The sequence below is a fragment of the Sapajus apella genome, unplaced genomic scaffold (assembly GCF_009761245.1).
Source record: "Sapajus apella isolate SASKATOON/1434 unplaced genomic scaffold, GSC_monkey_1.0 scaffold3, whole genome shotgun sequence".
NCBI classification, from domain to species: domain Eukaryota; kingdom Metazoa; phylum Chordata; class Mammalia; order Primates; family Cebidae; genus Sapajus; species Sapajus apella.
Genome location: NW_022436943.1, coordinates 6,618,323 through 6,636,510, shown reverse-complemented (window position 1 = coordinate 6,636,510; position 18,188 = coordinate 6,618,323). Strand labels below are relative to the sequence as shown.

Sequence of the window (18,188 nt, the reverse complement as noted above, 5' to 3'; positions counted from 1 at the left end):
CAAAGAGCTCTGAACATTGATTGCACCAGGATGTGAATGTACTTAACACTACAGAATTATACACACAAAAATGGTTAAGATGGTAACTCTATGTTATGTGTATTTTACCAAAAATTTTTTTAAAGAAAAGGCCATCTCTTCAGATAATGTGAAGCAATAGAACAAAGACCCAGCCTGTGTCGCTTATGAAAGTGTAGCTTCTCCTTCAATGAAACATGGCAGTGTTTAGGTTTCTTAGGGACCCACAAGCAGTCAAAATGACCATCACTGGCCGGGCGCGGTGGTTCACGCCTGTAATCCCAGCACTTTGGGAGGCCGAGGCGGGTGGATCACGAGGTCAAGAGGTCGAGACCATCCTGGTCAACATGGTGAAACCCTGTCTCTACTAAAAATACAAAAAATTAGCTGGGCATGGTGGCGCGTGCCTGTAATCCCAGCTACTCAGGAGGCTGAGGCAGGAGAATTGCCTGAACCCAGGAGGCGGAGGTTGCGGTGAGCCGAGATCGCGCCATTGCACTCCAGCCTAGGTAACAAGAGCGAAACTCCGTCTCAAAAAAAAAAAAAAAAAAATGACCATCACACCTATAATCCCAACGCTTTGGGAGGCCGAGGTGGGCAGATGGCTTGAGCTCAGGAGTTAAGAGACCAGCCTGGGCAACATAGTGAAATCCCATCTCTACAAAAATACAAAAATTAGCAGGGCATGATGGCACATCCTGTAATCCCAGCTACTTGGGAAGCAGAGGTGGGGAGATCACTTGGGCCCAGGAGGTCAAGGCTGCAGTGGACCGAGATTGCACCACTGCACTGCAGCCTGTGCCCCAGAGAGAGACCCTGTCTCAAGGAAAAGAAAAAGACCACCCCAACTTCAATCCCCAAATATTTTTATTTTTCTTAATCATTATATTTTTCTTAATTCCTTTCTTCCTTCTTGCCACAAGAGGGAAAGTTTTCCCTGTGACATCTTCAAAGATAAATTATCACACCTATATTCAAACTGCATATCTTCTCATTTCCCCTGAAACTCTTTTCACTGATTATCCTTTGTCCAATAACCACCTATCCTGCCCACCCTTCAGAGAGAGAAAAAAAAAAAAAAAGTAAGAAGATAATAGTAAGATATAAATAGAAGCTGAAGTGAAAGTTTGCACTCTTATACTCAAACTGTGTCACAGTCTGCATATATACATCTCACATGCCCTTTTGAACATACCAAATATTATCTAATAAAACATGTGAGAAGTGCTCCATTGGTACGGATGTTATGACAGTACAGAGGAGGGGAATCAAACTCAATCTGAAACAGGAGAAAGCATGTGAGCTGAGTCTTTTGTTGTTGCAGAAAAGGGGTCCCACTCTGTAACCTAGGCTGGACTCCAATGCCTGGCCTCAAGCAATCCTCCCACTTTGGCCACCCAAAGCGCTGGGATTATAAGTGACTGCACTTGGTCTGTTGAGTTGAGACTTAACAAAGAGAAAAAGTTGGCCAGAAGAAAGAGAAGCAGAGGTAAGCCAGGCAAAGAAACCTGCAACATGTAAGAGCAGAAGTGGGGCAAATTACAGGTTCTGCAGGTGGTTTGGTATGACTGGATCACATGGTATGTGTGAAGGAGTGATGAGAGATAAGACTGGAAAGGAGGCAATAACCATATCACAAAGAGTCTTGCCTAATGTGCTAAAGAATTTAGAAATTTCTGGAAGGTAAATGGGAGTCTTCAAATGATTTTTTAAGAAAAGGAGTGAGATGCTCATATTTAAATTTTAGAGATATAACTTAGGGCAATGTCGAGTAGTCAGGGGGCTGAAAGTAAGAGGAAAGTAGTTTATAAGAGACCAGCATAACCCAAATCAGTAATTTTAAGAATCAAAACAAAAATCTTGGTACCAGAAAAAAGAGGATGGATTCTTGAAATTAAAAAACAAAATCAATAGAATTGAGTGACTGACAATGTGGGATAAGTGAAGAGGAAAAGTCAGTCTATAGTAATTTCCAGGGTTTTTGCTTGCATTATGGTACCAAGGAATAATAGGACAAGATCAGGCCTGCAATAACAAAATGATGGTTTTGTCACACGGTTTTGGTCATGGGAAGCTTACTATAGGACGCTTAAAAATAAAGATGTAGAAATTAGAAGAGAGAACTGAACTAGAGATATAAATTTGTTTCAATATCATAAGGGTTTGGTATCCAAGAAGATATAAAATATATATAGTCATTTGATTAAAAAAAAAATACACACACACAGGACATAGTACGGTCCTGTGTGTGTGTGTGTGTGTGTATGCACACATGTGATAGTTTAAAGTACAGGGAGTAGAGCACTCAGGAAGTGTGTTAAGAGTGAGAAAGTTAAAGAGAAGATCCTAAGCTGTATCAATATTTAAGAAACAGCAAAAGAAGAAAGGATTCCAAAGAAAATTGAGAAACAAGCGTTATATATCAGAAAATATCACTAGGTTTTTAAAAGTATACATATGTTTAGTTTTTCTGAAAACTTACACATTGTTAATCACAAGTTTATGAAATACTGGGAGCTAATCATATTCCCAAAGAAGAAAACAACTTATTTTTAATGTTTTCTTTTTTTAAAAGGGAAGTAGAAAGTAAAGACATAGTGCAAACTGACACTCTATGAGCACTTGCCAAGTTTGTTAAATCGATCTTACCTTTCAGTAGGTCGAAGTTCATGGATAACAGCTAAGAGCTTTGACAGCACCTGTAGTTTTCCTGACTCCTTTTCAGTAAACAGGAGAGGGTTGTAGTCAGCAGGAAACACACTTAGCAAGCCTTTGTATAGACTCTTTTCTTCATTTTTATCACAAGTTGAGCTACATTCTTTTTCCTATTCAAAAGGATGATTGTTAATGCTGGCTCATGTTTGTGTTTTTTAATTAGGAGGGGGAAATGCTAAATTATGGAGGGAAAAAGGGAAAGATTAACAGCTATCTGAAAAGTCCAAGAGACTGTTAGCTAAATCTTTATAGGTCATGATTTTATCATTTTTTAAAAAAGGTAACATGCATTCTACCGAGTTACTTTCAGAGCAGTTCTAATGCAGCTCATAATGCCTGCTACCTTCACCCTACAAGTGTAGTATTCATATTTCCCACATTTAACTACAGAAGGTAGAAGCAGACAAAGAAAGGAGAGAGAAATAAAGGGCAAACGGTGATACAAAATCCATCCTCTCCAAAACCCTAATATTTTGCATCTTTGATACATCTTTTTCTCTGTTCCCCTCTTTCCTTCCCTCACTATTAGTTTTCTCTCCTGAACTATGGGCTTCATACAACACCTCCCAGGTTACATTCAAAAACAAGCACAATCATTTACTTAATCTTACCAGTTTCTTCTGTAAAAAGAAGAATTTCACCAATAAATTAACAGAGAAATTTATTCTTACAACGATGGTTTTTATTTCACCAATAGTTTTAGAATAAATTTATTCCAAGGTGATTATCAGCACCTCTGAAATTCCCCCTCCAAAACTGGCTAACCTATATGTAAACTATAACTAGAGATCAGAGATATTAATGACTATATCACTTTTTTGGTTAAATTACTAGAATTGGCAGATCTCTTCACTCTCTCCCGTATTTACTAGATTTATCACTGTTTTTGAAACTTTGTTCAACCAGTACCCCTTGTCTGGAATGCTTTTTTCATTTTGTTCAATTACCCCAATCCTATAAGTACTTGAGGACCCCGTGCAAATCCTACCTGATTATTTATAGCCTGTTTGCACTGAGTCTTAACCATTATGGTTACACAGTACACTTCAGCTTTGACCTTATCTAATTGAGCAGTTAATGATATGCAGTTGACCCTTGAACACATGAGTTTGAACTATGCAGGTCTACTTATATTCAGATTTTCTCACACCTCTGCCACCACCCCTGAGACAGCAAGACCAACCCCTCCTCTGCCTCCTTTCGTGTTAGCCTAATCAGTGTGAAGAGCTTTGTGAGGATCTCCTTACGCTTATTGAATAATAAATATATTTTCTCTCCTTTATGATTTTCTCAACATTTTCTTTTGATAGCTCACTTTACTGTAAAAATACAGTACATAATATACAAAATATGAATGAACTGACTTTATGTTACTGGTAAGGCTTCTGGTCAACTGTAGGCTATTAATAGTTCAGTTCTGGGGGAGTCAAAAGTCATACATGTTATAAAGGGATTTCCAACAATGCATGCAGGAGTCAGCAACCCTAACTCCAGGGTTGTTCAAGATTGAATTACTTTTTTATACTTCACAAATGTTTTCCTGTGTGTTGCACTCCCTCTTAAGTAATACCAGAAACACCTTAAGGGCAGTGAATCTTGTATAAAATGTATAAAAATGCTGGGCACAAACTACTAATTTTAATTTGGCTTAATGTCAAAATATAGCAATATTTAGGTACAGTCATTTGATTAAAACTAGGAACTCTAAGATATTTCTATCACTGGGATATATGAGGAGAAAGAAGTAGTTGCTGGCTGCTTTGGGTTAGCTCTGCTTACAACTTGGAAAGATCATCAAAGGACCACAGGCCTAGGGTCTAGTATACAGTTTTTCATCTTCAGAAACTCGAATATGCTTAAGCTCTAAAGAAATTATTCATATTAACCAAATTAAGAGACTGAACAGCTTAGAATGAAAATTTATTGACCTATAAATGAGACCTGTCTATTTAAACCAATTGGTCTATACATATGCATTCTGTCCTATGAAAGAACGTCCCCAGAGAAAGTCAAATCAGCAGAAGGTTGTCTGGTGATTATTAAATCAGAATACAGGGATATGGGTGATCTTTTTTTTTAAGAAACCAGGTCCTCACTATGTTGCCCAGACTGGTCTCGAACTCTTGGCTTCAAGCAATCCTCCTACCTTAGCCTCCCAAAGTGCTGAGATTATTGGCCTGAGCCACTGCCCCTGGCCAAGATGGGCAATCTTAATGCACAAGTTCTTAACCAAGAACACATATTAGAATCACTTGAGAAGGCTTTTTAAAAATTCTCATGCCTGGGTCCTACTCTCACAAACTCTGAATTAATACATAAATGTTGAGACCTGGACTAGTATAATTTTAAGAGCTTCCCAGAGGGAAACATCACACACTGTGGCTTGGGGAATAGGGGGCTAGGGGAGGAATAGCAGGGGTTGGGGTGATTGGGGAGGGATAGCATTAGGAGAAATACCTAATGTAGATGATGGGATGATTGATGGATGCAGCAAACCACCATGGCACATGTATACCTATGTAACAAACCTGCATAATCTGCACATGTACCCCAGAACTTAAAGTATAATTAAAAAAAAAAAAAAAAAGAACGTCCCAGGACATTATAATATGTACCACTAATTAATAATTGACTAATAGATGGTATCTTTATACTGTGACAGCCTGATGCAGCATCTTCATCATAGAGATTTATCAGTCTAACTTCTCATATCAAGCTAATCAGGATACTATCTCTTCTGACTCCATGTAACCCAATACCCTTCAATTATGAGTTGGGATATTGTTACTGGTTACCTTCCATTCACATTTCTTAAAGAAAAGCCCAACATCTTAATTGAACCTGGGAAACAATCTAGTTTCAATAGAAACACAATTACAAGTCATTGCTTAAAGTTTATACAGGGAGAAGGCTCATTTCAGCCCTTTTATATCAATCCTTATTTGCCATAAAGTTAGAGAAAAGGCTTTTCTGAATAAATGCCAGATTGTAAATTATGTACCCTATTTGAAGTATCCGATGCCTATTATTAGTGACTGCATGGAAACAGTGGAGAAACACTCAGAGCCGCCTGCTGCTTTCTTCAAGAATGTACAAGCATATTCTAAATTAACTGGTATACTCTGGGCCATCAGAAGGTCTTCTTTTTAAGGAAGAAATTTTTGGCTATTTTTACTGGGCTTCATGCCCAAAGAGTTTAATTTTTATCACTGTTTATAGAATCAGTTTCTTTAAAAGTTGCTTAATAAATTGTTGCAACCCCGCCTACTGCAGAGTTACACAACGCTGACTTCTCCTATGATAAACTAAGTAAATATAATCCATTGTAGGATAAAGTTGTAGAATTCTGGTAGAGCACTTCATTTTTAAGTATTAATCAATAACTTCAACCATAATGTAGCACCCATAGTTTTTGTTTAGAGGGTTATTTTTTGGCAAATTATGATTTTCTGCTTAAAGAAAAAAATAAGAGTGTAAATTATTTACAGTGAGTTGAGAATAACAGGGTATTAACAGTTATTGTGGCTAGGTGCAGTGATTCATATCTGTAATCCTAACACTTTGGGAGGCTGGGGTGGGCAGATCACTTGAGCTCAGGAGTTTGAGACCAGCCTGGGCAACATGGCAAAACCCATCTCTATAAAATATATAAAAATTAGCCAGGCATGGTAGCATGCGCCTGCAGTCCCAGCTACTCAGGAGGCTGAGGTAGGAGCCCTGAGCCCAGGGAGGTCAAGGCTGCAGTGAGCTATGATCACACCACTATACTCCAGCCTGGGTGGCAGAGTGAGACCTTGTCTCAAAAACAATCAAACAATCAATATTGTGCTACTTCTATGGCCAAACATTTTATCCAGCTCTTTCCATAATATCTTATCAAATTATCACAATAACATTTTCAGGAAGCTACTATTTGTTTCATGCACAAAATTTGTTTCATGCACTATTCCTATCTGTTTTCCAGATAGGAAAACCAAGGCTGACAAAGGTAACTTGACTGTGGTTAAACTTGTCCGTAACTACAGAACTAGTAAGTAGTAGAGTGAGAACTGAGTCTGAATTCTAACTATAGAACAAAAAACTATTACTACTTCAAGCTGCCTTGTGTTCACTAAATATCCAAATAGTCAATCTCAGCTATGTGGCCATTAAAAATCACACTTGTAGAAGCTGTCTAATTTAAGAAAACATTCACATTCAGTGGGAAAAAGAAAAAAAAGAGAAACAGATTTAAAAATAATGAGCATAGGCCAGGTGTGGTGGCTCAAGCCTGTAATCCCAGCACTTTGGGAAGCTGAGGTGGAAGGATCACTTAAACTCAGGAGCTTGAGACCAGCCTGGGCAATATAATGAGACTCCATTTCTATTTTTTTTTTAATAAATATTTTTTTAAAAATAAAATAATGAGCATAGCATCATTAAGTTTCTCTAGAATAAGATTATATATACATATCTCTGAGCCCTTAGTTCCTCACCAAAAAATGGGGATGGTAATAATAGTACTTGATCCATAGAATTTGGTAAATAATAAATAAGATAACACTAATAAAGTACTTAGCGATTGGTACAGGTTGACTATCCTTTATCCAAAATATTTGGGACTAGAAGTGGTTCAGATTTTTTGAGATTTTGTAATATTTGCATATATATATCTTGGGCATGGGACCCAAGTCTAAACATGAAATTCATTTATGTTTGATATATATACATAGCCTGAAGGTAATTTTATACAGTATTTTTAATAATTTTGTGCATGAAACAAAGTTTCTGTACACTTAACATCAGAAAGCAAAGATGTCAGTTATGGAATTTCCCACCTATAATATCATGTTGTCACTCAGAAAGTTTTTAATTTTGAAGCATTTTGAATTTCAAATGTCCAGATCAGGAATGCTCAACCTGTATATACTGAGTGCTTAATAACTGTTAGCTAACATTATTAATACCAAAATGTGATTTTCCATGATTTGAGCTTAAGATGATTTTTATTTTCTTTGTGATTTTCTAAATTTTCCAAATTTTATGCAACAATTATGTATCACTTTCAAAATGAGAAAAACAATAAATTATTTTTAATGGCAAATATTCTACTTGTTGGCACCAAACAAACAAAACTGACGGATGATATTAACATAAAATAGGAAGGGAGACCATGGCAAAGTATTGCACAAGGTACCAAAGGGGATGGGGCACAAACTGTAGAAGGCAATACCTCAAACCCATCTCTTCCCTGCTTCAGCTCTAGGAATGTAGACATGCTCTGAAGAACATAAAAAGCTGGATAAGCTCTATAGCAGAACCATACTAGAGTGCCTGCAGAGGTTTTTGAAAACCCACAAATGCAACCTCAGAAATTAGCCCTATCTGCGCTCTTAGATTCATATACCATAGAACCCTCATATCCCTGACACAGTTTGAGATACTATGCACTTACCTTTATAGAGTTGAACAAAAGGCAGGGGTGATTGCACAGTTTTTTAAGAGCTCCTATACAAATTAGATGAGGACTATTTTCCAACAATCCTTGAAGACAGAACCTGACAACCTGAGAATTTAAGAGCTTTCGATACAGCTCAATCTGGAGTGCTACTGGTCGGCAAAAGACTACATTCTCTATTTTAGGTGGGAGATATTTATTTATAATTTCTTGGGTTCTTCTAAGGATAAAGAGTCCAGTAAGGCAAGTAAGTTCAGCTGCTCTTCTCTCTCCCAACTCTTTTTCTTCCTATGGAAAAATACAAGACTTAAATAAAAGTGTTATAGACAAAAATACACTTAAAATGAACATTAAAGATTTCATGATGATAAATCATTTACTAATTACTTCCCAATAAATTTTAAAAGAAATGAGTACAGACATAGAAAAACCAACTATCTCTTTATATGTTTAGCATAACCATTTAATTAAGTGAAGTCAGTCTCCTCAATAAAATAATGATATGTCCTATAATTGGTAGAATCTTAGATTCAATATATTTAACCATTTTCCTACTTTGAAACATAATTTAACCATTTTCCTACTTTAAAAAAGTTTGTTTCCCATTTGTGTTTCCCTTAGTTTGCTTTTTTTTCTTTTTGAGACAGAATCTCGCTCTACCCGCGTAGGCTAGAGTGCAGTGGCGCAATCTTGGCTCACTGCAACCTCCGCCTCCTGGGTTCAAGTGAACCTCCTGCCTCAGCCTCCTGAGTATCTGGGATTACAGGCATGCACCACCACATCCCATGATTTTTGGTTTTTTGTTTCGTTTTGTTTTTGAGACAGAGTTTCGCTCTTGTTGCCCAGGCTGGAGTGCAATGGCGCGATCTCGGCTCACTGCAACCTCCGCCTCCTGGGTTCAAGCAATTCTCCTGCCTCAGCCTCCTGAGTAGCTGGGATTACAGGCACGCGCCACCATGCCCAGCTAATTTTTTGTAGTTTTGGTAGAGACGGGGTTTCACCATGTTGACCAGGATGGTCTCGACCTCTTGACCTCGTGATCCACCCGCCTCGGCCTCCCAAAGTGCTGGGATTACAGGCTTGAGCCACCGCGCCTGGCCGATTTTTGTATTTTTAGTAGAGACGGGGTTTCACCATGTTGGCCAGGCTGATCTGGAACTCCTGACATCAAGTGATCCACCCACCTTGGCCTCCCAAAGTGCTGGGATTACAGGCATGAGCCACCACATATGGCCTGTTTCTAATTTTTTAACCTTACAGCTAAGTTTTTATTGTATTTTATTTTTTTGAGACAGAGTCTCACGCTGTCACCTAGGGCTGCATTGCAGTGATGTGATCTCAGCTCACTACAACCTCCTCCTCCCGGGCTCAAGCAATCCTCCAACCTCAGCCTCCCTGGTAGCTGGAACCACAGGTGCACCCAACCATGTCTGGCTAATTTTTTTTTTTTTTTTTTTGACACAAGGTCACCCTATACCTTATAACTACGTTCTTAAATAAATCTGCTATAATTTCTTTCTAATAAATTCCTAAAAGGAGTATTGCCAGGCCACAAGATACACACTATTTTAATGCTTTTGATATACACTGCCAAACTTTCCTCAACTTGTGCCAATGTACATTCCAACCAACAATTTATATTCCAAATAGCAGACTCTTGTCTACACTTGCTACGATTAGTAAATCCAAGTTGGGGAGGAGGTAGACCCAGCTACTCAGGAGGCTGAGGCAAAAGGATCACTTGAACCCCAGGAGTTCAAGACCAGCCTGGGCAACACAGAGTGACACCATCTCTAAATAAACACACACACACACACCAATTTTAAAAAGTACAAAAGTTACTTTGGTTATTTTGCATAACTTTTCTCAAAACTAGTAAGGATTAACATTTTTATATGTTGTCATTTATAATTCTTTGTGAAGTGCCTATTCATGAATTTTAGACAAGTGATGATGTCATATTCCAAAATAAGGAATGCAGGAAATGAAGGATTGTGGAGAAAAATAAAGAGTTCACTACATTGATTTAATTTTTCTAAATCAAAATATTATGAAGTTATGGATGACTTCCTCAGACATACAGCTTTTTAAAAACATTTATTAGAGTAAATTATACCTCAGAAGCAGAAGGTTCTCTCGATAAAATGATGGGTTCTTCATATATTTTCCTATAAGATGACAAAGAGCCTAATATTCCTGGATTTACAAAATCAATTAATGCAAAAAATTCTTGCAGATCATTCTGAATTGGAGTACCTAAAGAGAGATAAAAATGAGGAAAAGGTCAAGTTTGTGTTTTACAATCACAATCACAGGTTTATAGCAGAACCATAATGGAAGTTTGGAGAAATTTTTCCCTAAAATAAATAAATACAAGCAAATTGCCTAAAACTAAGAAACAGCAGTCAAAGCAAGTTAAAAAAAAATATATCAGTCACCACGTACATTTTTAACTCTGGTTTTAATTGCACACTAAATCCTCACATAGTAGTATAAGTGACTTCACAGTGACTAAGTAAGTGCAGGCTCAGTGGAGTCTCACTGTTAGGTTCAAATCCTACCTGCATCATTTACTGCCTGAGTGATCCTAAGAAAGCTATTTACACTAGTTTATTATCTGTAAAATGCAAATAATAGTGGTTCCTAGTGTTGTGAGTATCAAAGTAGTCAATCCATATAATATACTTTGGTGCCTAGAACACAATAAATGTTCTATAACTTTGGCAATTCTTATTGTTATTATAGGTGTGCGACTTTAGACAAAGTGCTTAAGCCCTTTAAATTCAGGATTTTTTTTTCATTTATAGAAGTCTGAAGATAATAATTTTCCAGAATAATTATAATGAAAAATAGAGACAATGTATATGAAGTACCCAGTAAAATGTCTGACACTCAGTAGACATTCATTGAATGGCACCTATTATTACACCTTTCCAAGTTGTCAGATCAAATTGAGATCTTCACTGCCCAAAGGGTTGATACAGACTATAATGGATTCATATACCTTCCATACATTACATACAGTATGCAATAGCTTTTGGCTAATTTTCAAACATTAGCATGTTTCAATAATTAAAGTAGTACCAAAAGAACATATATATCAGCATAAACAATGTAATTTCAGATGGCTTTCAAATTACAGACTAGAAAATGTTGTTCAAAGATATACATATTATAACGTGAAAAGTAAATAAAAATGCATTTATTTCATTAAGATGAATGACATAAATTTTTTTTTTTTTGAGACGGAGTTTCGCTCTTGTTACCCAGGCTGGAGTGCAATGGCGCGATCTCGGCTCACTGCAACCTCCGCCTCCTGGGTTCAGGCAATTCTCCTGCCTCAGCCTCCTGAGTAGCTGGGATTACAGGCACGCGCCACCATGCCCAGCTGATTTTTTGTATTTTTAGTAGAGACGGGGTTTCACTATGTTGACCAGGATGGTCTCGATCTCTTGACCTCGTGATCCACCCGCCTCGGCCTCCCAAAGTGCTGGGATTACAGGCGTGAGCCACCGCGCCCGGCCCAAATTTTTTAACATCAAGGAATTTAATGATCACCTCCCTAAAACTTAATGGGTCCCCCTACCCACGGTTGAACCAGCAATTGCTAATTTTTTAAATTTAACACATCTAGTCAGTTTTAAATTTTTAGACACATCATCGAAAGAGTTGGAAAAAATACATTTATGTTGGTATGGATTCAGTTAAGCCTCTAAAAGAATATGCTTGATGATGACAAATAAAGATTGGGAAGTATAGGAAAGAAGAGAAAGAACAGTAGAAGGATCACTATTGTTGGCTTTCAGACATTCATCCAACCCCAAATGATTAATTAAGTCAATCACAGTAATTCTATCCCCTCCTTTGCCAATGACTGACATACGAACGCGTTTGTGTCTCATACTAGGTTCACTGGAAGCAGAGCCTAAGACAGTGATTTGGTTGCACGTGATTTAGAGAGGGAGAGCTCTCAGGAGAAAGGGAATAATGGAATCAGAAAACAGTAGGAGAATAAACTAAGCAAGAATGGCCTCAGCCATAATTTAGGTTGAGCTAAATTACAGGAAGCTGTAGACCAATAAACTGAACCATAACATTGGTCCTGAAATTACTGTGAGGCAAGGGAGCTCCTTACCCCTAAATCAGCCAATCATTGATTGCAAACTATAGAGGAGAATACAGCTCTCATTCAATCCAAGATAATTCTCCAGAAAAGGGCTCTGAGTTGTTTAATCAATAATACCAGCAGCTAAAAGATGGTTACAATAGCCCAGAAAAGGAGAGCTAGAAAGGGCACCAAGAGATTCCATCAACAGCATGCGACCCATCCTGGCCAATGAGACAAAAGAAGTCCTCACAGAGGGGCTTTGGGGAAAGTTTCCTCACTCTTAAACATAGAGAAACAAGAGCAAGTCCTGTTCTCCTTTGGATATCATCACATCTATCTGTGATGTCTGGAACTGCTGCAGTCACTTGCTACCAGCCTGCAGATGAAGCTAACACCAAATATGGCAGGGCAGAGGATATAAAGAACCAGAATCCTTGATGACTATGTTAGATTGCTGTAGCCTGCATTACCTTTAGACTTCCAATTATATGGGAGAATAAACACATTTGATTCAGATTATCTGTTACTGGCATCTGAAATCCTCCCAACTGATATACAAGGGAAAGAGGCAATAGCAAAACTGGAAAAAAAAAAAAGAAAAGCAGAACACAATATGGGAACAGGAAAAAGGATTTAGGGCAGAAAAGAAGAAGAGTAAGGAAGAGGGGGAAAAAGATGAGAAGGGGAATACAGCTACAAGAGAGGACCAATAGCATAGTATAGCATCATTATAAGGGTTTGTCACATTGATTTCTAGTGGTAATTTAGACCCCCCCATTTGCTATTTCATTGCTCGTCTCTAATTCTAAACTAGGTAAAACCTCTAGAAGAAAAAAAGAAAAAACTAAAGATTTTCAAATCAAGTTGGTGTATTTACTAAAACTATTTTCAACAGTACGGAAAAGAAACTTCTGGGAAAATGAAAGAACGCTTTCTCTTCCCTATCTCCACCCTATCCCTAAAAAACTAAATAAATAAATAAACATTAAAAAAGCTTTTTGTTTTTTGTTTTTTTTTTAAAAAAGAAATCTACCACCCAACACTGTCGATAACCTACACCTGTATCTCCTGTAACCTCCACAGAAGCTCTGAGAGCTCTTTATACACACTTATGCTTATATTTTTCGTTTAAATCCTGTAAGCCCACTTCTAGGAATCTATACAGAAAGAGTATATGCTTATAGATATTCATCACCACATTATTTATGATAGTAATGAATTAAAAACAACCTAATGTTAAATTGTAAGAATAGTTTTTAAGATTATGCAATATAATAGGAAATGTTTATATGAAAGATATTTTGATGTACATGTGTGTATGTGCAAAAAGATGTGTTTTGTACGTACATGTAAAGAATTTTAAAATATGCATGTATGCTCTCTGTGTGTATGTACAAATAATAAAATATATCAGGTGCTAACAATTAAGGAGGTGAGGTTGGAGGATGATTTCTGTTCTCCAGTTTCTAAGCATTCAATAGCAGTATGTGTGTTGTTAAATTTTCAGTCTGTAATAAGAATTTTGCTTCAAATCTCAGATTTATCTTTTTTATGATATAATAAAAGAACTGAATTATGTTCCCCTAAAATTCCTATGTTGAAGCTCCAACCCCCAATGTGACTGTTTTTGGAGATAGGACCTTTAAGAAGGTAATTAAGGTTAAATGAGGTCCTAAGGGTGGGGCCCTAATCCAATAAGACTGGTATCCTTATAAAAGGAGAAGGAGATACTCCACAGATATAGTTGCACAAAGAATAGAGTACATGAGGATATAGGGAGAAGGCAGCTGTCTGCAAGCCAAGTTGGGAGACCTCAAAAGAAACCAAACCTGCTGACATCTTGATCTTGGACTTCCAGCACCTAGAACTGTGAGAAAATAAATTTTTGTTGTTTAGGCTACTCAGTCTGTGGTCTTTCGCTATGGCAGTGCTAGAAAACGAATACACCTCTATCAATCAAACTGAATCCTAACCATTTTCCAGCAAATATTAATTCCACAGCACTGGGCTAGATAATACCAGGAAACAAAATCAAAATTATTTTCATTTGATTCTTAGTTATTGAGGACCTATCATGTATATAGCACTGTACATACTTCTATACAAACATATACTTTCATAGTAAGTAACAAATCCTCTTGGGGATAAAATATCCTGCCCATAAAGGCAACGAATGCATTCAGGCAATTCTAAGTAGATAGAAACCAACTATGAGCATTTCTAAATTTAAAAGGTTAGTTGGGGCTAGTTTTTACCTAAATTCATAGCTCGGGGGTAAGAGTGATAAGGACAGCAAAACAGAAACAAGCTAAGATTGACAAAGGATACAGCGGACAATACTAATGCCTCAAATGAAACTATCTCACTAGTTGCCATCAAGACATTCTTGTTGAATGAAATCCTAGTTCAATTTTCTACTGCAGATTAAATTTAATTTGGAATGCCAGTTAAATTAGTATTTATCATTGAGAATATCAATAAAATTATATATTTTTGCTACAGAAAATTATCTGATTTTCAAGTGAGGAAGGGAACTACATTTATTTCTTATCTTCAGTACTTTTCAGTAAATTTTATTTCTCACTCTTCTTTTTTATTTCTTTTTCTCCTCCCTTCTAGTGCTAACCATTTTTACTTTATATCTGCAACTAATCTTTAAAGAAGCAACACTGACCCCCATCTTGAGCAGTAAGAAGAAAGTCTTTTTCTCTTCTAACTCAGTGTTACTAAATTCAGCTAACTCATTTTTTCCCATTACTTCATTACTTTTCTAGCTGCAAGAATCTCAAGATCAAAGGCTAGTCAAGAAATCTGAACTGCAGCATTGGAAATCAAGTATAAAGAATCCACTCAGCTCCTCAAACAGCCAAAGGCATGAAAATCATTCAGATTATAGTTCCTATTTCCCTGACTTATTTTTTCCTTTAAAAAATGGCATTTTATAAATATTCAACACTAGTTTTCCTATTCTTTGGTTTCTGTATCACTATTATTGACAAACATTTGTTGGGCAAATAAATCTTGGGGGTAATAACTATGAGATTTGATCCTAGTCCTTTTGTCTTTATCATTGTGATTAAATTTAAAAAATAAGGTCATTTAACATTTCCCAAAATCATTTTTTTAAAGTACAGATCATTTTAAAAATCACTTTTGATAATGGTTAATATAATCCTCCTATACAAATTGGAAGTCAAATGACGAAGAATTACTTAAAGGTGAGTAATCTTCCCCACCCCAACACAGTAAGAACAGAAGAGGAAGAGTTTCCTCCTCTCTCTTGTCATGGGACATATTTCCACCCTATAGGTATAGGAAGGAGGTACAAGTTGTTGGTCATACTTCTTCTCTTTCCTCATTTTAACTTCAGAGGAGAGCTGTGACACGCATAAAGAACACAAGATGGACAAAATGATCATGACACAGTAAGAATAATCATATCCTGACCATTCCTTCTAAAAGGGTTTGAGATGGTAGGGAAAATGAAGCCTTGAGTAGAAAATGGAGGAATTGTAAATATTAGTAATACAATTCTCTTCTTCATTCTGCTGCCATGAAGGCAAATTGGAAGGGCCATACAGGACCAAGATGAAATATAGGAGAAAAGCTACACTGAGCAACTTAGATCTGACTCTAATCTAGCCTTAAGTAAAAAGGTAGAAGAGGATTCTTATATTTACCATCTATCTCACCTTTTCAGACAGTCAGGTCCAGAAGCTTTGGCCAACAATAAACCATGCATTATGTAGCATATACATATAAAAATAACTGATATTTATATTAAACACTTACCATGTGTCAGATAGTTTCCCAAGAACTTTGCATGGATTAACTCCTCTGATCCTCACAAGAACTCTACAAAGTTAGATGGTATTACCATCCCTATTTTATAGACAAAAAAACTGAGGTACAGAAATGCTAAATAACTTGCTCCAAGTTGTACAGCTGTGTCAGACTCAGGAACCATGCACAAGCAATCCAGTCTAATCTCCTAAATTCCTTATCATGATATAATTGTGTTTATTCCTAAAAACCCCAAAATCTAGGCTACAGAAAATTATAGATTTGAAGATTAAGAATCCTACCAAGAGTCAATTAACACAGATTTATACTAATAAATCAGTTATCTGAATGTCAAGCATCATAGTACATGTCTGTATGTTCACTAGGCAAAAATTCCAAAATATCTTCCCCAAACTGAATACTGACCAGTTAGAATTATTCTTTTATCACAAGAAAGGCTAATAAGGGCTGTAGTTGTCTTAATGGCACTGTTCTTCAAACGATGTCCCTCATCACAGATTAGAATATCAAATTTTATATCCTTAATTTGATCCAGGGAACGAAGTAACATTTCATAACTGATAACAAGAACAGAATAAAATACAGACTTGATGAATTCTTCGACTTTGTGGTCCTGAGGAAAAAAGATAGTATTTTAAAAATCAGGGACAGAAACTATATGAAATCAAATTTAAGCAGCCTATTCATGATAGTCACTTATCAAGAATTGGAACATGTTAACTTTTTGTGTCTTAGTCAACTGAGGCCGCTATAACAAAACACCATAGATCAGGTGCCTTAAACAACAGACATTTATTTCTCACAGTTCTGATGGAAAGTCTAAGATCAGGGTCCTAGCATGATTGCTTTCTGGTGAGAAACCTCTTCCTGGCTTGCAGAAAAATGCTCTCTTACTGTATCCTCACATGGTATAGAAAAGAAGCTCTGGTGTCTCTTCCTCTTGTTACAGAGGCACTAATCTCACCACGTGGCTCTACCCTCATGACCTCATCTAAACCTAATTACCTCCCTACCCCACCTCTTAATACCATTATATTGAAAGTTAGGGTTTCAACATATGAATCTGGGGGACACAAACATTCAGTCCACAACAACTCAACACCAAAGCTAAGACTCCATTTTTGTGCAAAAGGGTTAGGGAGTTAACAAGTAAAAACTGAATTACTGATTTGAAAAGCTAGATTTTTTAAAATGACAAAGGCTAAACTTTTAAGTTTCTTACCTGATCAACAGTAAATATCTTAATCCTTTCACTTCCTAGCCATTTCTGAAATTCTTTCTTCCAATTATTCACCAAGCTTCCAGGTGTGACAATTAGTGTCTTCTTTATTACTGGCTTGCCTCCATAGGGTCCCTGACACTGCAGTGTCCAGATGAGCGAAATACATTGCAGTGTTTTCCCTAAACCCATTTCATCAGCAAGAATAGCTCCACATCTGCCATTCATTCTGTCAGAAATAATTTTACTTCCTTTAATCACAATAGGAAAATATTTTATGTTCCTAAAATAATCAAGAACCAAAAACTGATATTTTGTAATGACACTGAAGACTCTTTTAGTACTTCATTCAGCTGATTTATAACACATCTTTTGCATCTTTGATAATTATATCCATTACATATTGTCAACTAAATTACCAAAACATAAATCTGAAATTAAGAGAGTTGAATCTAAATCATCTGCTACTATTATATATACACATTTAGAGGCTAGAAATGAATTCCAATTTTATATCTGCATTTGGATAATTTAACTATAACTATGCTTCTCATCGCTGAGAGTTGAGCAATTTTTTTTGGTTTCAGATATCAAAACAGTTTAAAATATATTGTTATATTATATTTAATCAGCAAGATCTACTGAGCTGTATTTTATGATTCTGTCAGTAAATGAAGTCCTCAACAAAAATAGCTCCCTGCACCATAAAAAAAGTAAACACTAAACACTTGATCTAATATACATGATTTAGTAAAAATTGTCATCCCACAGACCTACTAAGTTATGTAATTAAAAATTAAATGTTATTAGGAGTATTAGTAAGACCATGTATTTTTATGCCATTTTATATTTTTAAAGACCTTAGATGTGTATTTATATATATATAA

The 18,188-nt window shown here is 36.5% G+C and overlaps 1 protein-coding gene across 6 annotated transcripts in view; it reads right to left on the bottom strand.

Annotated features, from left to right (window-relative positions):
* The window catches only part of RAD54B (RAD54 homolog B), a 109,507-nt gene that overhangs the window by 11,913 nt on the left and 79,406 nt on the right, over nucleotides 1-18,188 (bottom strand). For all 6 annotated transcript variants that reach the window (XM_032248983.1, XM_032249019.1, XM_032249000.1 and 3 more), the window contains 5 exons: nucleotides 17,305-17,530; nucleotides 16,488-16,695; nucleotides 10,287-10,426; nucleotides 8,168-8,458; nucleotides 2,668-2,843 (listed from right to left, as the gene is read on the bottom strand). In XM_032248983.1, the coding sequence (XP_032104874.1) occupies nucleotides 2,668-2,843; nucleotides 8,168-8,458; nucleotides 10,287-10,426; nucleotides 16,488-16,695; nucleotides 17,305-17,530 (1,041 nt within the window). The remainder of the gene's footprint in view (nucleotides 1-2,667; nucleotides 2,844-8,167; nucleotides 8,459-10,286; nucleotides 10,427-16,487; nucleotides 16,696-17,304; nucleotides 17,531-18,188) is intronic.